The 20,824-nt window shown below is 33.8% G+C and overlaps 1 protein-coding gene across 1 annotated transcript; it reads right to left on the reverse strand.

Moving 5' to 3' along the window:
- Window positions 1–967: 967 nt before the first annotated feature.
- On the reverse strand, window positions 968–6,436 carry LOC129880927 (pto-interacting protein 1-like). The gene is made up of 9 exons (XM_055955199.1): window positions 6,259–6,436; window positions 6,062–6,143; window positions 4,773–4,883; window positions 4,183–4,433; window positions 3,969–4,095; window positions 1,893–2,166; window positions 1,619–1,751; window positions 1,433–1,519; window positions 968–1,317 (listed from the first exon to the last, which is right to left on the reverse strand). The coding sequence occupies exons 3-9, from the start codon at window positions 4,852–4,854 to the stop codon at window positions 1,189–1,191; spliced, it is 1,083 nt and encodes a 360-aa protein (XP_055811174.1). The 5' UTR covers window positions 4,855–4,883; window positions 6,062–6,143; window positions 6,259–6,436; the 3' UTR covers window positions 968–1,188.
- Between the last annotated feature and the right edge of the window lie 14,388 nt (window positions 6,437–20,824).

Consider the following 20,824-nt stretch of genomic DNA (forward strand, 5'->3'; position numbering starts at 1 on the left):
CTTAAACAATGACACATGCCCCCCTTTATTTTGTCTAATTTTTATTGGAAATTATAGACATGCTAGTGGTCAAGCCAGCCACACCCCCCCCCCCCCCCGGACCTAATAGCTCTAAGTTGTGATGGTGATGGCTTAAAGTAAAATAAAAGACACCAAAATCTGGTATATGTACACTTCCCTGTAGCATTTAGTTTTGAGAGGGTAGTGTGGGGGGGCTTCCACAATTGCCAAGACTTTGCTTGCCTGTCCACAAGCTAGGAAATGAAACACCTAACATGACTGTATTCTCATCTCATTGGCTAATTGCTAGCTACTCTTCAAATATTTGAGAACTATGTATGACCAATATGACAACATTCAACATTACAGAGAGGACAACAAAGACAACTTGAGCTGCAGGTTTGCTTCTTGAAGGGAACTTGGGAGCAATGGTAAAGTTATTTTTGTATGACCTATATGACAAAAATTTGAATTGTGATATCAAACACTAATGCTTGCGTCAAGATAAGATGCCTACATTGATTACACCTCCTTGGAATGTGTTACTTCCCGAACCCTGCATGAATACAAGATGTTTCAAGCATCGAACTACCCATAGCTCTATATTGTTCATGACAAGGTTCAAATCCCTAATATGCGCCTAACTCATACATCATGTGTTGCATCCTTACCACGATACTAAAGCTCAGGGGGGTTACTTGAGTCTGCACCCTCCTCAGACCCAACTTATGGAATTATATTGGTATGCTGTTGTTGTTGTAAGTTCAATCATAATAGAAGGTCAATAGCCACCCCACTAATACTATATGGAGCATCATTTTCACCCTCATGTCAAACACAATTGTGACCTAACAGCAAAAGAATCTTGCCAATGGTGGGAAAAGCCAAAGTTTTCCAACTTCTAAACTCAGTAGTTTCAGCTTTTATCATAGTGATCATCTCCACATTGCTGATATTAGGATATTCGAGACCTCAAGAACAAACCATTAAAAGAATAGGCAAAGCTACTTTCCTTAGTGCATGTATAAATTTATTCACATTCAATTGAGACCAGTAAAAGAAGGGGGGGAAACACAGTATGTCGGCTATTTTCCTAGATAACTACTAGTATAATATCATTTTCAACTCAACAAAACAAATCTCAATCACTGTCATTCCATGTAGTAAAGGCTGCGGCAAAGGAGAGAATCACAAGTTTGATGTTTCACTAGGTGCAGGTCGAGCGTGCAACAAAGGTTGAAGAGCTTTCACCACAATGCTCATATTTGGCCTAAAATCAGCTTCGTATTGCACACACAAAGCAGCAACTGCAGCCATCTGTTTCAGCAACGCAGATTTTGAGAAATAGGAGTAGATGAAAATCAAGAAGAGATGTAAGAAGATGCAGGATTATGGTTGCAGTAGTCAAGAATTTTCTGTTCTAGTGACATACCTTTGCAACAGCCTTAGGAGGGTAATCTGTACCGAGTCTAGCGTCAACACATTGCTTCACTTTGTCTTCACTAAGTCTTGGTGTTGCCTGATTACACATGGTGTGAAACGTCAATTCAAAATCAAAATAATCAACTAAAAGATTGGTGCATCACATATAGTAATGTCAGTATCTTGAAGGTTATACCCATGTCACAAGACTCTGTTGGCCACGTGGTAATGTATGATCAACAGGTTTACGGCCAGTGAGTAGTTCAAGGAGTACAACACCAAAGCTGTAAACATCACTCTTTGAACTCAGCTGACCAGTCATTGCATATCTGTAACACGAGGGAAGTCCAATCAGCATAAAAATGAATGACCCTTGGGCCCTGTACTTATGAAATGTGAGCTAAAATTGCTTTCATTTAGTCAACCAAGTTTTCTGTCTATTTGTATCAAAAATTCAGAACTGAACTTACTCAGGAGCATGATAACCAAAGGTTCCAAGAACACGTGTAGAGTGAAGACGTGCTGCCATATCAGGAGCTTGATTAGATAAATCAAAATCCGCAATCTTAGCAACATCATCATCAAAGAGTAAGACATTGCTAGACTTAATATCACGATGGATGATATGTGGCTGTGCTTTTTCATGCAAGTACTCTAGCCCTTTTGCAGCACCAACAGCAATTTTAACCCGTTGGGCCCATGATAATACTGGACCTGGCTGTGCACCTTTCACGCCTTTTCGTCCTGTAACCATAAATTGAAAAGTTATTTGCATTTTCCAGCCTGGATTAGCAAGATTATGGAATATGAGAATTTAATCAACATCATAATTTATAATCCAGGTATCTTGAGGTTGCTACAATCAACTTGGAATCCTTGAAATAGGTAGTCAAAACGGTTTTCAGTATTAGCATATGGCACACTGACACATAAACTTGGCTGAGACAACCACCACAATCAGAAGTTGTTCCAGAAAGGTAAAAAAAATGAGAAATGATCAGCCATATATTATATCCACACACATATGTACAGAAAATAGTTCAAATAAGGAAAATTGTAAGAGAAAACAAAGACATGTTACGGATTTTGCTCTGTTAAATAGAGATACAACATACTGTCAGCAAATGACAACAATTTCGTTTAACAGCAATTGCAAGGCAGAAGTTTTATTTTGTTTAACATAGTGGAAATGGATAGGTAAATCACAACCCAAAAACATCACTTTTTAAAGCTGTTTTCATGAATTAGAATTTGCATATCAGGGAGAGAGAGGAAGTATGTAATCGACTTGGCAGGATAATGATGGATTTTCAAGCTACTAGGATTTTATCCTTTTCTATTACCTAAAGGAGCAGTGCCAATGGGTGAAATTAACATGAGGAAAAGGTGGATTAGACTGCTTTTTGGAGAAAAGTAAGAGATCTTAAGCGACTACGATCAAATTCAATTCATTACATTGGGTCAAGAATATATTGGAACAACCATCTCTCTATAAAGCTTCACCAGTATGATGTGGAAACCCACTTCAAGCTCCCTGCCTCTCCCTACTTCCTTGATAGATTCTCCTACCGATTTCTGACGAATGAGGTGGACCAATCCAATGACCTTTCTGACAAACAATCTTTCCAAGTTTGGACTACCAAAAGGCTACTAGGGGAATGGAAGGACACAAAAAACAATATTCTATGTTAGATATCCCGTACCCTCTATCTTAACCCAGTGCACGCTTCCTGTCCAAGTTATATGTCCAAAATGTTAAACACAATCTTGAACCATATTGGAGAGAATTTTACATTGAAACCCAATATACCAAAATATGGATCCAAGTAGATTAGGTTAAGGCAAGCATTAGTTCGAACCTATTCTCATTTAGGATTAATAGCCACTCAATCAGAAGAACTTAAAACTTATTATGTAGACATTTTCCATTTTAACCAACTTATCATTTTCAGAAATCAGTCCAGTCACTAGCAATATAATATGTAGAAAACGTTTTCACTATGTGCACAGTCAAGTAGTAATCAATGTAACTTATGAACGAATATATTTTTGAAAAGAGAACAGGAGAAAGAAATATATATGCACAACAGAGAAGAAAAGGATAAAATCTGAAAGTAAGAAGGAAAGACTTAAGGGTTTGTCCAATTAGTAGCATGAAATATGAGGAAGTCCTGGTGCAAGTCTACTCTTGATTAGAGCAACTTTACATAAACTTCCATGAAACATATCAAAAAAGACCCTGGTGAGGTACTTCAGGAAACGGGATATATCGGGGGAGGAGCTTTGACAACTTTTTGAGGGTTGAAAGTGCAGTAGTCAAGTACTTAAAGTGCACACTATGAAGTAGGTGCATGACCTAGTTGGATTTGGATTGCGCAACCATTTCCAAACTCAACGTACCACAATGGATCATGAGATTTAATCTAAATTTCATGGATATATATATTAGAACAACCAAACATACAAAGAGTCATTAATGGATCAACATGTATGAGTTCCAAGGGAGAAGCATAGAATGGATACACAAAGACTTAAAGTGAACAAACCATGAAGAATGTCATGGAGAGATCCATTTGGGGCATACTCATAAGCCAGCACACGAAGACCGCCATCCACACTATAACCGAGTAACTCAACCACATTTTCATGTTTTAGTCTTGATACCATGGAAACCTGAAACAGTTGCATAATATCCAAGCAAGGTCAGAGGTTTATGAATAATATAGGATAGTCAAAGTAGGACAATCCAATCGACCTGACCTGTGCTGTAAATTCTCGATCAGGCTGCTTACTCGAGTCTAACTTTTTAATAGCTGCAGCCCGCCCACTTTTCAGGACACCATGGTATACCCTTCCATATGATCCCTCACCTATCAAGGCTTTCGTACCAAAGTTGTCTGTGATGTCTTTTAACTCATCAACAGTTATAGAAGGAACAGCAATGGGCAGGATGTTAACATTCTGCATCTCCCTTTGCGCACTTTCTGTTGCCCGCTGCCCTGCATTGTAGCCTAAAGAAAAAGATTTCCAGTTAGTGAGGAGTGAAAACCTGGAGAAAAAAAAAGATTTCCAGTTATCATGCCATCACGAAGCCACTAAATACAAACATCATGATCTTTGAGCTTCCAAGATACTGGAACTAATTTACTTATAGACCTGATAGGAAGATTCGCTTACAACTCAACCGATAACAGATTATACATCAGTACTCAGTAGTTGAGGTTGAGCTTCAATCCAGGGGTTACTTGGATTAAAACCCACTACCCTCCTGCCCCTCCCCTGTGGCTGAATATATCATTTCCAAGAGTTTGAATATTATTAAAAGTAAATAGTACAAGGACGAAATTAACCTGCTGCATTGTTGGTCATGAATGGTCCATGATCAGTAGGTTTCTGCATGTCATCATCGTCACAACAACCGAAGCAGCTCATAGTTATCCTTCTTATACCCGTGAGATATTCTGAAAAATACTAGTCAAGAAGTTAAAAAATTATATTTGGTGTCTCCTAGAACAAGGAAACAGGACCGTCATCAGTGCTATAATACAAAGTTCATAAGGATTCTGAAACTAAGCCCTTTCCACATTGAAAGTGTCTATCCAGATTCCAGTGTCATCATTAATATCAAACGAGCTAGGTGAAAGATCAATAACAAGATAAGTGTTGACCAACAATATGAATGAACCTTGCATGATATGATCATCCTGTGATAACTGATGAGTATGCATTTCACTTGATATATGAAAACAACAAATATGGTAATATAATTAGGATATACATCATCGGAACCTGGGTTGTTAAAGAATTGACATCAACAGAGACATACCAACTCTTTCTTTAACATCCCCATTACTACGTGTCTTTATCTGTGTTCTATAACAAATAGTTACCATGTCATTGGATTTCACAAATTACAGTTGCTACCTGGAATAGTCACGCTCAGACTAGGCAAAGATCAAAGACCAAATCTTTGGTATCTTCACTTTAGAAGATACGAAAAAAGAGTCACTTTAGAAGATATGAAAAAAGAGTCAGTTTAGAAGCATAAATGCACCACAAAGACAACTACTTTGGACCTTCCATTTGATATTTAAACATAGGAAAACAATAGAAAACCCTATTATCGAATTGCTTTTCATTTCCACAAAGACCTTTTCTTCCTCTCTTTAAGTGATTTCAGTAAACTGTCCTTCCACAAATCTATAAGTGATCCACCTCACATTTCACTAGTCTAGTAAAATCCAATAACCCTCAAACAAAACACAATAATAATAACAATAACCTAAACTGGAAACATGGAATTTCTCAATATTACAACAACAGCAACAACAACAACATACCCAGTGTACTCTCCGGATAGAATGTACGCGAAATTAATACAGGAAACTGAAATACACTGTCATCACAGTAAAATTATCACACAAATATCAAAAATCAAGAAACAAATCTATTGAACAGATTGAAAACAAAACTGGCTACTCTACTCGATTGCCTTTTTTCAAGCATTTAAACAAAAACCCACAAAACTAAACAACAATAGGATCAAATCGAATAGAGAAATCATGCTAAAAAACAAAAATCAACACCGATCCCTCAGATTTCCCAACAAAAATAGACTCAAAAAGGAGAAAAATCTAACCTTTGAAGTAAAAATCGGCAGGAAAATGAGATATTATTGGTGGGGTTTGTTCAAAAAGTTTGTGAAGTGAAAAAAAAATGATCTGCAGAAGACGATAAAGGGAGTCAAAATTTTGTATTAAATTGAATGAATCAGAGTATATTGTATAGAGGAAAGTCTTTGTTATAGACTGTAGAGAAATGGAAACAGTTTAATACTAGTTGCTTTGTCTTTGTCCCCCACCCAATTGACTTCTTCTTCTTCTTCTCATACACACTCAGTAGGAAGAATTCAAGAATACTCTGATTCACAGGTTTTTTCTTAGATAGATATATATTCTTTTCCTCTTTTCTCTTTTGCTTTTCCTTGAAAACAAAGAGAGAGCATTATGAATTGTATTGTTTTAATTTATATTTAGATAATATGATGAAAAGTCTTATTTTTCGTAATGATATTTTGGTGTGATTATGTTGTTATTTAAATTTTTTTTTATTATTATTTTTATTTATTTTTTATTTTTTTTTATTTTATCTTTTTATATTAATTTTATAATGTATTATACTTTTTTTATAAGTTTGTTATTCAAATTATTGGTGTAGTATTATGTAATGATGAAAACGATATAATTTATCTAAATATTATATTTATTAAAATAATATAATATAATATAATACGATATATTATAAAATAATAAGTAACAACCATCTGTTAAGATGTTACATGTATAAAACTTTACTAAGAAATGATAACATAGATTTTAATATATGAGTTTTGGTGCACGATGGAAATGGTCTATAATATACTTCAAAAAGAAATTAATTTGGTCTTAAGCCATACAATAATAACAAATAAAAATAATCGTCACTTTTGTTGTTAAATAAATGGAAGTCTATGATAGGTGAGTTCTTTTCACGCCTCAAGAGAATACTTTAGGCGTGACCGATATTCGAAGATCATTGTTGATCCCAAGCTAACTACTTAGTCGGATCACTCATTCAATCACTCAGCGAAAGATTCAATTTAAAGATAAAATGACCTAAGTAGGCAACTCAAGCATCATCATTAATAATTAAATAATAGGGTTAAAATACTTAAGATATAATGTAACTCGATATCATAAGTCAATGACAAGGCTAAGTTTAAAAACAGACTCTGAAAATACCATCTAGCTCAACTCTGACTCTATTTACAAAGCCCCTATAACCTATCCAAAAGTTGCTCAGACAAGCCCACGGCTACCTCAAAAGAACTACTCAATCAACAATAAAATGATTCCTCCGAAAGCAAGGAGGTCTCACCACTAACAGGAAGGAAATGGATCTTCAATGAAGCGCATGTTGATGATGCAGGCCAAATGGCGTCAGTACATGGAGTGTACGAGTATGTAAAATAGCTGGAAAGAAGCCGTAGCTTATTGGTTTTTCCATCATCCATGTAAAATAGCTGGAAAGGAATACAATCAACAATACTCAACCTCATGCAACTCAACTCCAAGGACTCACTTTGAAATGACTCAACTCAATAAACATGCAAGTTTAAAAGTAATAAGCAATGCTTTGAAAATAGACTCAACGACATGTAACTCAATCAAATCAAACCATTTATTTTAAGGGAGTTTCTCTAATCGACAATCATCACTTATGAGCCAGTGATGATACAATGTTTTGCACTGTCTTTGCCTTAGCCGTCTAATACCTTTCTAGAGTAAGGGACGATCAATCTCATTGGATACACAATCAATCAAAAGTCCACTGTTTTGAGACTTAAAGAGGCATAACTTATATTCTACGCTGGCTACGTAGTTTGTGGGGTTCGAATTGTTATTTAATCTTACCCCAATCGGTGCTCAATACTACTCACATAAGACTCAATATGCTCATATACTCAATCAAATCAATTCATTTAAATCGCCTCATCCGGTCTAATTGGACTCTCATCAATCTCAATCATTAACTCTATCATTTAAAACATACTTTCAGACTCATCTACAATCAGTACTCATCCTCAAATCAAATTCCTTTTAGTAAAATATGTTTTCAAAAACATTCACATCTCACTAAAATCCTTTCTCAATTTCAATTAATCATATTCAACCCTCATACTCATTTTTGACTCAATAGTATATATATATATATACACAAAAATATATATATATATATATATATATATATATATATATATTAGTTCAAATCACTCTCTTCATTAATGTCTGAAAGCCATTATTTTTACTCAAAAATATGCATGTCAAAGTCATCATCATCAAATCAATTAAGTTCATAGGAAATTAGCCATGAACAACAATTACAATCAATTAAGAGACAGTAAATACTGATAATTTCAATGCATAATTATACATAACTCAATAGAAGAAGAATTAACTCATGAACTCGATGTATATAAGGACTCAAACTCAATTCTAGACTCAATCTCGACTAAATGAAGATGTAGGGCATGTGGACGAATTTAGTCCAACGTTCAGATAAGCCTTACTACCTGAAAATTGAAGGAATGATCGATACTCGAATGAATTGCTTGAAAACCTTGAACCCTAGCTCTTCTCCTTCTCTCTAGTCTCTTCTCTCAAAAGTTCTTAGCGTTAGTGAGAGGAAAATTCCTATTGGGTATGATAAGGGGCTAATTTTTAGTCCCTAAACGTGTAGGGTTCAATTGAAAAAAAAAAGTAAAAAAAGACAGAAATAGACCTCATTAAAATTGATTCGGACAACCTTCACGGAAGGCCAACACGGCTCGTGAAGATTACCACGGATCGTGGTGATGATCGTGATCTCGAGACTAGGCTTGGTTTGGAGAGGTGGCTTCCACGGATGTCACCACGGCTCATGGTGCTCACCACGGGTCGTGGTACCGATCGTGGTCCTTGCCTGACTTATGGGTCTTGGGGGTTGAGTTCACAGACGGCATCACGGTCTGTGATACGGACCCTTCCCTTTTATTCCCCGATACATGGCACCTTCTCGGACCCTTTCCACGAGCCGTGAAGCGAAATATGGCCTGTGAAGAATCTCGTGGTCAGCATTTGATGCAAATTTCTGAAATTTTTAAAGTTAGTTTAGGCTAGAAACTTCAGGGGTGTTATAACTATCAAACTACAAAATAAAAATACCTTTTTGTATTATTGCATCTGATTTTAAATCCACGTCAAAGTTATTAACCGTAAATTAAATGAATCATGGGGAAATTTTTTGGATGCAAGGGTAGGGTTTAAATATTCATGATGTTTATATATTAATGATCAAATAGAATCAAAGCTCATACATCAAGGTTCATTTTGATCATTTTCTCAAACCGTACAAATTTGTCTTTACATATATATATAACTAATAATATATGACATGTTTGATATGCGAACTATCACTTAAGTCAAGATTAATTTATATATTTTTACTTCGTTAAATTATCTAACTATGATAAATTAAATTAGTTGGTACAAACACCCAATATAGGTAAGCTTTTGCTTGATAAAATCCTTCTATTATTAACCAGTCAGGCTAAACTCAATGTCCAGGTTTAAATACTGTAAAGCAAATCTCATTAAAAATTGAAGGAAATAAAATCACATTAGAACATGTTATTCTTAAAAATAAATACTATAAATGTAAAATTTTATTATTTTATTTTTCATTTGATATCTGATATTTGTATTAGGTATTTAGCTAATCGTATTCATAATTCGTAAGGACCATTTGAGGGAAATTGGTCTCTAATAAGATTTTAACCATATTCAAGACTCAAACTCAAAAATTCTAATTAAAATTAAAGAAATCTTATCCGTCCCGTCGCAAATTTATTGAAAACAAAACAAATTATTTCATAATTAGAAAGACTAGGTTCATGAAATGATTACAAATACATAAAATTGTGTAGACAGCTAAGGTGTAAAAAAAATTGTTGTTGTCATTGTTTAATATTCCAAGTGAGGCATCACATGGGTGTTTGTTAGTCATAACTAATAATTCATTTAAATGCTAACCAAATGGAACACCAATTCTTAAAACAACAATATAATAAGTAGGACTTGTTTTATTATTTTTGTTTCTAATAAAATTATTATCATTTAGGTATCTTTACATTTGACTATGATTTATATAAACTAAAAAAGCAACTATTTTAATAGCAATCTATGGAGAAATATTCTTCTATCATATGGCTTTTTGGCGTTTAGTGAATTTTGGTATGAATATAAACGGCAGTTTAGTCTTCTAATTAATTTTTTAAATAAATTTACGAATATTTTCTCTTAATTATTTGAGTTTTTCCTCCGTCTTAAATAAATAATAATAAAATAATATTCAGAGTGCAGTAATTAACCATTAATTATCAGGCATAGTAATAATCATATTCTTTTGTTAAAGTAAATATTTATGTTGCCAAAAATAATTTAGGGACATCAGTTCATTATATTTAAAAAATTAAAACAAACTAACCAAATCGACGTACTATATCGGCTGTTTAAAAATGATATAAAGACTATTATTGATTATTACTTCTAAAAAGTATTATTATTTTTTATTTTTTTATTTTAAAAAAAGCAAGCTTGAGGCTAGAATAATGTTGTGAAAACTTTAAGCAAAAGTTGTTGAAATGGAAAACTCACAAGTTTGAAAAACTTAGGCCATCAATTATGCTATTTCCTCAATTCATTTTTACTTATTTAATTTGAATTTTACATGCTCCTTAAAAATAATAATGACATAAGTATTTTACTATAATATTTATATTAGATGATATTAATTTTAGGTCTTAAAAATATATGGTGAATAAGTAATATTGAGGGTAAAACATGAAAAAATAAATATTTTTCTCTTGATATGCGAAAAATAAAAAAATATTTTTAGTATATTGTACAGGTAACAGTGAACAAAAGAGTAATTCTTAATTTAGATTTTTTTCCCTATTTAATATAGCTTATAGAATTATTGTTTTTTGGACAACGTTAAAACCAGATCTATTTCTTACTTATATATTTTTCAATCTTACAAATAAAACATTAGACTGTCGTCTAACACTTAAAATAACTTATAGAACTTAAATTGTGATCTAAATTTTTTTCAAGTTTATAAATTGCAAAAAATATAATAATTTACTAAACAAATGTTCCAAAAAGGGATTATTGGCGAAAATTTATGAACAAACGGTACTTTTTGCTCTTCATTTAACATCATAAAATATGGATCCATCCAAATAAATAAGTGGGCCATAGTCCAGTAATAGATCAGTTCACGGAAGAAAAGGCCCAATTTCTACTGCAGGCCCATTTTGATAAGAGAATCAGCCCAATATACTAGATCAGGGATGCAGTTTGAACGTCTTTATGTAAAGGCGAAAACTACCTAATTATACAAACATTCCTGTCGTTTATATTAATTTTCCCTATAGTTTAAAAAAATTGTATTTTATATCACTAATTAATAATTTTATACTAAATTTTAAGTCATATACATCTAGATACATATTTTTTGCTACCAAATGGACTAAAATAGAGAAAGAAGCAAACGAGATCAAGAGGCAGGCGAACGGGATTGGTCTATGCATCCATATATATGCAAATAACACTAAATATATATATTTAGATGTATTTGGTGCGATTCACGTGTATCTGGGATACCAGATACGCAAGTGAGATGGGAGAGTGGCGAGCAAGATGGGAGGGAGGCGAGGGACGCGAATGGGATTTTTCTATATATCCTAGATACATGTGAATATACTTGGATACAGTATATCTATAACAAATAACAAAGTACAATTAATTTTGACTCCATGTATCCCGATATACATGTGTCTGAACACACCAAAATCTAATAAGACTCGTAATATTGCAAACTAGCTTGTTTCTGAGTAATTAACTTCTAAGCTAGTGAATTCATATAAGTTGCCATGTAATATAGAGACTTATCTGATGTAGCGGTTTCAGTCCTCTTTTATATAATATATATATATATATATACTTTTAAGAAATTATAAAACATAGTGATATTGTGTGTGTTTTATAGAAATTATACTAGATATATATTTGTCTATCTAAAACCTCTAGAAGTGAGCACTCTCTCAATAGAGACAATAACAAATATACGTTTGGCATATATACACCATATTTTTTATGTTCATTCCCCCATAGATATAATATATACATTTCACATACCCTTTTACACAGTTTATCTGCACATGCAGTTTGAAAACACATATGTTGAATCCAGTTTGTCACATAATAGTTGATGTCATCACATACATTCCACCTCTTGCTTTGAAAACTGATAGATACATATGTACATATATATAATAAAATCAGATATTGTATACGAGTAAAAGAATCAAGCTACAAATCTCAATTTATACGAAACACAATGATTTTTTTTCTTTCTTTCAGTTTGATTGATAACACACTTTCAATCAATATTTTATATATGGCGAATAGAACACATTTTACTATGTTTTGAAAGAAAAATATTGTGTTATATATAGACACGCGCTAATAGTGCTACTTATGAAATTTTCCTTGTATAATATGACCACATTATTATTAGTATATTTTACCTAAATCTTATAGTAATTCTTCTCAATTGCACTTTATTCTTATTTTTTTAAAGAAATTACTAGAAATCCCTTCTTTTTGGTGGAATCCAGATACATCATGTACGTCCTGATACATCATGTAAAGTGATGTATTCGATCGATTCATCGCGTAAAGTGATGTATCCGACGTCCTGATACATCACGTAGAATGATGTATCCGACCGATAATTCGCATATAGTGATGTATCGGAGAATAGGAAAGAGTAGGGATTTTTGTAATTTTTTCGAATGATAGAAAATTTTAGAGAATATTGTAAAATAAGTTGTGTGTTTAGATAATTTTTCCTTATTATAATAGTCATTAGTCAAATAATAATAACCATTAGTTATTATAACGTCGAAGATTTTTTCCTATGTTTTCTACAATATATATTAGATAGGACCCAACTGGAACAAAGTGCAAGTGGCCTAACACAATTTGTTCAGGTTGCAATTGTAGAATAAATGACACTTAATATGCAAATAAATATCAGCAAATAACTAAAATATCGCACTATACAATATTTAATTGTAATTATATATGTATATATGTATGGCCAATTGTATATGTATGTATGTTTTTTTCAAAGCAGAAACTGGATGTATGTGTCGACTGACAACTAAAGTTTTTAGATATACATATACACATTTAAGTGTTTATATGTTATAAAAATTGTATAATTTCACTATGTTATGTAATTTTTTCAAAGTACCACTATAAAATATAATATGTAGGCCGATATTTTTAATTTCGATAATTTTTTCACAAAAAATAATGAATCACGAATCAAAATAAAAATGAGATAGTTTTTTTTAGTGCTTGTAAGAAAAATGGGGTGTTTGTTACAAAGTATTTTACCTCTATAGAATTTTTTCCAATATGTATTCAAACTTGATTCATACCCAATACACGTATCAAACATCATATATAAAACAAAAGAAAAAGAAGGTCAATGTTTTGATTCAATAATTTGAATTGAGGTGCTAGAAATAAATAAATGAAAACAAAGAGGCCCATATTTCATTATTAGATCCTTGTCGTGGATCCCTTATGATATTTGACTAGAATACACTAACATAAAGGATGTCAATGTCCATTTCCATGTGCAACCTTCAACCTAAGTCCTCTCATTTTTAATTTATATCGTGTTAGTTACGAGTGCACGTGAATTCAATAATATTTATCTAACTTTTATAAATACGTTTAGAAATCTACCAAATATTAATTGTGAAATTGATTATAATTGTTATTTTAGTATTAGTTTGAGATTCTTATAAGAATTCATCAATTTTAAATTTTGAATCTATCTCTAGTCTTCGAATAACACGTGTTATAAACTTAAAGAAATCTAATAAGGAGACCTAATAAAATACAAATGTAACACTTGAAATTTAAACCTCCTAGAGTAGCTTTTGTTAGTGATCTGTATTCAAAAATGAAATTTGGAATCTTAAACATAAGCAAAACTAGAAATGGAGAAAGTTAGAATAAATTCGAGTTTATTATATTTATTGTGTATTCTTAAGAATTTTAATCCTATTTTAGTATTTGAGGTATAAGACAGAAGGACATATATTTATATTTAGAGATTAAATTTAAAACGAAGAGACATAACTTTTTCTAGTGGCATCTCGCAAAAGCTATCCATCGTACCATTTGATCAAATCTGAAATTGAAACTGAGTGAGTGACGATGAGAACACAAGAAGAGACTCTTTCCTTAGTTTTTTTAAAATTAATTTTTTAAAATTATTATACAATTAGCATAGGAATAAAGTCCTTTTATAAAAATAATTTAAAAAAAACTTTTCATTTCTCTCGTTTTTAAATTCTTTCATTTTCCATTCATCAGTCCAAATCCAACAGTTTTGAGTCACATGTGATTTGTCGATACTAGAAACTTCTCTTATATATACACAAAACAAGAAAAGAACCAAAAAATAATATTTTTAAAGTATAATTTCCAAACAAAAAAAATTCGATTGAAGGGAGATAATTCATGCGGTGGGATCAGCAAAGATTGTGATAGAAAATTAGAGATTTCGAATTTGAAATCAATATAAAATTATATTTGATAGAAAATATTTTATCCTTTAAAATTAAAAAATTTTAATGCAAATTTAAATTAGTCGGCCAAAAATTAATATCAGACGCCCCAAATGTAACAAAAACAACTAAAACACTAAAGAATATAAATTTATCTTTAACAAATTCCGATAATTATGCCCTTTCTTTAATTGTCTTCTTCCTTTAACTAATTTTAGTATCATTAAAAAAATGTAATAGAAGAAAATCACGGTCACAAAAGTCCATTGGGCGGTTAGATTAGACAAACTAATTAATTTGGAGTTTAAGGTGAATTATTTTGTCGGTTTAGTATTAATTAATCCTTCACTTAGAACTCATTAATTTTGCATTTCATTAATTAAAAAAAGAAATAGCACATGTGAATCACTATCACAGTAAATGTTTGAAATTTATTTTGTTTTGAGAAGATTGTTCTATTATTTTAAGCTGTTGTTGCTTCTATTTTCTTGTTCAATTACGCGTTTTACTTTTGAAAATGAAACAATTTTGAATCCCAAAATAAATGTTGGAATTTTTTTTCTCCAAAATAAATCACCTTTTTTTCATATAGGTAGCCTGTTTTTGAGTCCGACTAATTCAAATTTACATCATAAAGTCACACTCTGAGGGTGAAACATTCGCTATTAAAGACGCTCAAACCTGAAACGAATGAACGAGACGTTTACCATCCCACCACAATCTTTGGTGGTCGAAATCAATAATCACAAACCAAATTCAAACAGTTATTTAAATAAACAAATCAAAAGGCAACCAAAATAAGGGTGTGTTTGGTACAAATATGTCAGGAAAATAAGTGGATTTTTTAATTATTTTTTTTAATGTTCAATACGTAAGCAAATTTTAAAAAAAATTATTCTAAAAATATTTGTATATAATCTAGACAATAATGCATGAAGTGAAGGAGGGGGTGATGGGGAATGAAGTGAAGGTGAGGAGCGTTGGAGGGTGGGGAGACAAGCAATGTGAATAATGTCAACTAATAGTTATTTATCGTAAAGTCATTCAATTAGTAGATATTATCTCAGAAAATTATCTTTTTTTTTTCTTTTTTTTTTGAGATAGTAACTAATAATTAAATGATCATACGAGAAAATCTAACTCATATTTCTGTAAAGTTTCACTGCTTGTTGTAATAAACTGTATATAAGCATTTCTATTCTACTAGATCTTCTGTTGGTATAATTTGAATGGTTCTATTTGATAGTTATGGGGAACTATATTATCTTCAAAATAACAACAACAACAAAAATAATCTTTATTACATGTTAAGATTTTTATAAGCAAAAAATAACTAAGAAATTCTAAATAGGCATAAAAATATCATACTCATGACCCCTTCACGAGCATAGTACAAATAAAAGATAATCGAGAGATGTGGTAAGATAGATGAATTACTTCATTCTAATTAAATATCTCAAATTCGAATTGCTACTCCTACTACTACTTCCAATGTTCATGTTGATCTTGTTATACAAGATCAACCCATTAACCAAGGTGCAGGAGATACAAACAACCAAAGGAACCAAAACAACCAGAGACAAGGTATTGACTTATCTCTCCCACAAACCCCTTCCCCTCATATTGGATGTACAAGTAATATCTTAACAGGTACTACTCAAAGGACCAATGTTGCAAGGGACTCAGGTATTGACTCTACTAGCCCAATCCCCAGGATGCCCCCAATTTTTAATGTTGTTGATATTATTGATGCTGAAGTTGTTGGGGGGCAGGATGGAAGTGAAAAGGAGGCACACTCTAACCTGCAGGAAGGGGTAACCATAAGGGGAAGGGATTTGTCTCATGTTTTGCATGAGAACCAAAACACTGACTCTAGGAGTGACTCTAGAGCCACTGCAACCACTGAGCACAACAATATCAATGATCCAGCCCAGCCTGAAAATGATAAAGGAAATGGTACTGCACAGGATTCTACTTTGCCAACTCCTAAAGGCTCTATGGCTAAAGACTTGGGGTCACTTGCTAGCACCAGTGCCAAGTAATCTACTGCAAAGAGGAACAAGTTAAGTAAGAAAATGAGGGATGCTATCAAGAAGAAAATTGATGAAAAAAATCATGCTGAGGGAGTTCCTAAGTTTTGTCACAGTATGACTATGCAACAAACTCATCAGCCTTGCCAACAATTTATAATTGATGATGATCAAGTGGGAATGGATATCACTACCCTCCAAGCACATTGCATTCTCACAACTCCCATTCAGTCAGCAGGTGTCAATACTGAAACACATACTAATGTGGCCAAGGCCAACTATACTCTCAACACTGAGGTTGATGAATATGCAGTGTGTGTATCTGAGAATGAAGAAGATAGTGATTATCAACCAATGACTGACTATGAGGATGAGGATGCTGTGAGTGAATAATTGATTAAGGCTTTCAGCCCATCCAGGGACAAGGTGTATGAGGATGAGGTCCAACAGGTTGCTAAGTCTAAGGGATTCTCTGATGAATATAGGGTCACTCATTCTGAAGATGAGGAAGACCATGACCATTGGAAAGAGGCACAACAAAAAGATCAACTGGAGGCATTCAGATCCACAGTGACAGCTTTATTGCAGAGGGAAAGTCAGCAAGACAAGGAGGAGAATGATCCACCCTCTAAAAGTAAGCAAACAAAGAAGAAGACTAAGAAAAGTATCATCAGCAGTTCTGATAAGGTTGTTCTCAACAGCAACATCAACACTAGGTCCAAAGCTCACAAACCTTAATGATTAGTACAATTTGCTGGAATGCAAGGAGTATTAATACTCAAGGGGCCCTTGACAGGCTACAAAAGTTGAAAGATCTCCATAAGTTGTCTATTATAGCAGTGTTGGAACCATTCTCCAACAAATCCCAAATTGAATTCCACAGAATTCAGCTAGGTATGGATAATGTTATGTCCAACTCCAACAGCAAAATCTGGTTATTCTGGAACAAAGACATTGTATGCAACATTGTTGACCAGGATGAACAGCAAATGACTTGTGACATTACTTATGTGGCTTGTCCTAATAGCTACCTCATTACCTTTGTATATGCAAAATGCAAGGACTATATGAGAAGAGACTTATGGGATAAGATGCTGCAATTCTCCAGTAAGGAGAAGCCTTGGTGCACCATTGGAAACTTCAATGTTATTACAGATGTTGAAGAAAAGATGGGAGGCCAGCCATACAATGTGACCAAGAGCTTTGAGTTTATTAGTATGATAGAAGCTTGTGGACTCACTGATCTCGGGTTCTGTGGGCAGAAGTTCACCTAGTGCAATAATAGAGACAAAGATGCTAGGATTTGGAAAAGACTTGATAGGGCCATAGTTAATGAATCTTGGTTAGAAGTCATGCCTGTAACAACTGTCAATCACTTGGCCTCCACAGGATCTGACCACTGTCCTCTACTACTTGAAAGCATGGCAAAAAAAGGTAATGTTATCAAGTATTTCAAATTTCTAAACTGCTGGACAGAAAATGTTAATTTCCTTAGCACTGTAAAAGCATGTTGGGATAATCCTGTGGAAGGAAATCCAATGAGAACCTTCCAACAAAAGCTGAAAAGAGTTTCTAATACTCTTAGTAAGTGGTCAAGAAATGAGTTTGGGGACATCTTTGCTTCAGTAAAAGAATATGAAGAGCAGGTGAGACAAGCTGAAGAAAAAATAATCAGTGACAATACTGAAGAGAACAGGTCCAAGCTACATCAGATCAATGCTCAGTACATCAGATATCTGAAGATGGAGAAGGCTATCTTAAAGCAGAAAACTCAACTTCATTGGTTCAAAGATGGAGATGCCAATACCAGCTATTTTCATGCTATTATCAGAGGAAGAAGAAGAAAGTTATTCATCCATCAGATTAGTGATGAACATGGCAATACTATTCAAGGTGAAGACAATATTGCAAGAGCAGCCACAACAAGAGAGACTGATCAGGGAAGATGTTCTTAAATGTATTCCAAAGATGGTTACAGAGGAGCAGAATGAGAGTCTGCAATCCTTACCTACTATGGATGAGCTGAAGAAAGTTGTATTGTCTATGAGCCCTACATCAGCTGCTGGACCAGATGGAATGAATGGGAAATTCTTTCATTCATGCTGGGATATCATCTGTGAAGACCTACTGAGATTAGTCTAGTGTTTCTTCAATGGACATGGTATTCCCAAGTTTATTTCTCATGCATGCTTAGCTCTACTTCCTAAGAATGAGCATCCTAACAGCCTCTCAGAATACAAGCCTATTTCTCTCAGCAACTTTACTAACAAGATTATTTCTAAGTTGATAAGCCTTAGAATTGCTCCAATATTGCCTCAGCTAATCTCAGATAATCAATCTGTATTTGTTAAAGGTAGGAGTATTTCTAAGAACATAATGTTAGCTCAAGAAATCATCCACAATATTAAGAGACCAAAGGCTGGGGATAATGTGGTGATAAAGCTAGATATGGCCAAGGCCTATGATAGGGTCTCTTGGTCATTCATTTGTATGGTCATGAGGAAAATGGGGTTTGGAGAAGTATTGATTGATATGGTTTGGAGGATTATGTCAAACAATTGGTACTCAGTCATCATTAATGGTGCAAGGCATGGTTTCTTCCACTCTGTAAGAGGACTCAAGCAAGGAGACTCTGTATCCCCTACTTTATTCATCATTGGAGCTGAAGTTTTGTCTAGACTTCTCAACAATCTTCATCACCATTATTTATATACAGGATTCCAGATGGAAAGAAGAGGTCCTCAAGTAAATCACTTGAGCTTTGCAGATGATGTGATCATCTTCACATCTACCAGCAACTTCTCACTTACATTGATTACCAAAACTCTTAAACTGTATGAAGCTATTTTAGGATAACTTATCAATAAAGATAAGAGTCAAACCATGATGCCACTGAATACTCTCTCTGATGTGGTGGAAAGGGTCAGCATGATCACAGGATACAATTGCACTTATTGCCCAATCACTTACCTAGGTTGTCCCCTATATATAGGAAGACAAAAGATCATATATTTCTCTAGTATGGTTTCTAAGGTTCTAAGCAGGATTAGGGGATGGCAGACTAAAATGTTAAGCTATGGAGGTAGAGTCACCTTGGTGAAATCAGTGCTACAATCCATTCCTATACACCTGCTGTCAGCTATCAGTCCTACCAAGACCACCATGAATCAAATCAAAAGACTAATTGCTGACTTCTTTTGGGGATGGGAAACTGAAAGAAGAAAATATCACTGGGCCTCTTGGGATACTCTCAGTTATCCTTATGAGGAGGGTGGTATAGGTGTTAAAAAATTAGAGGATGTGTGCTTATCCTTCCAATATAAACAGTGGTGGACTTTCAGATCAAAGAAGACACTATGGGGGAATTTCTTAAAGCAAAATACTGCCAAAGGGCTCATCCAGTCATAAATAAGTGGAACACAGGACAGTCCCTCATGTGGAAGCACATGATGAGCAATAAAAGAGATATTGAGCCTCATATACAATGGAGAATCAAGTCTGGAACAAGCAGCTTTTGGTGGGATGATTGGCTAGGGGTAGGTCCATTAGCTTACCACAATGAAAGTCTCCCTAGATTGAATAACACTACTGTCTCTGATCTAATGGAGAATGGAGGATGGAAGGTAGAGAAAGTAAGGAAACATGCACCCCCTCAACTGGTGTGCAAAATTCTCAGCACTCCCATCAGCTATATTCTAAATATGCAGGATCAAGCCATCTGGAAGTCTAACTCTCATGGCAACTTCACTTGTGCATCAGCTTGGGAGTTAGTAAGAAAGAAAAAGACAAAATCTCTCACTAACTGATATATGGCACAATAGCATTCCTTTCAAGGTCTCTTTTCTTTTGTGGAGAGCTTTCAGACTTAAGCTACCCATAAATGACAGAATTGTGGCCTTTGGACAGGAGCCTGCTGCATGCTCTTGCTGCTATAGAGCAGGTCTTGATGATGTAGACCATATCCTTATTTCAGGCTACTTTGCACAACATATTTGGAAGCACTTCTTAGGGTACTGGGTTCTACAACAAAGCAACACTCCTCTAAAAAACCTATTGATGAGGTGGTGGCTAATCAAAACTAACAATGAGCTTCATAAATTAGTAATGCAAGCCATCCCCATTTTTGTGTGCTGAAATC

The sequence above is a fragment of the Solanum dulcamara genome, chromosome 2 (assembly GCF_947179165.1).
Source record: "Solanum dulcamara chromosome 2, daSolDulc1.2, whole genome shotgun sequence".
In the NCBI taxonomy this organism is placed as follows: domain Eukaryota; kingdom Viridiplantae; phylum Streptophyta; class Magnoliopsida; order Solanales; family Solanaceae; genus Solanum; species Solanum dulcamara.

Excerpts from the sequence above, each read along its gene's own strand:
- LOC129880927 (XM_055955199.1), bottom strand. The coding sequence starts at position 4,854 with ATGAGCTGCTTCGGTTGTTGTGACGATGATGACATGCAGAAACCTACT. Across the intron at positions 4,434-4,772 it reads CATGACCAACAATGCAGCAG|GCTACAATGCAGGGCAGCGG; the intron begins GTTAATTTCGTC and ends CTTTTTCTTTAG. Across the intron at positions 1,520-1,618 it reads AACAGAGTCTTGTGACATGG|GCAACACCAAGACTTAGTGA; the intron begins GTATAACCTTCA and ends ATGTGTAATCAG.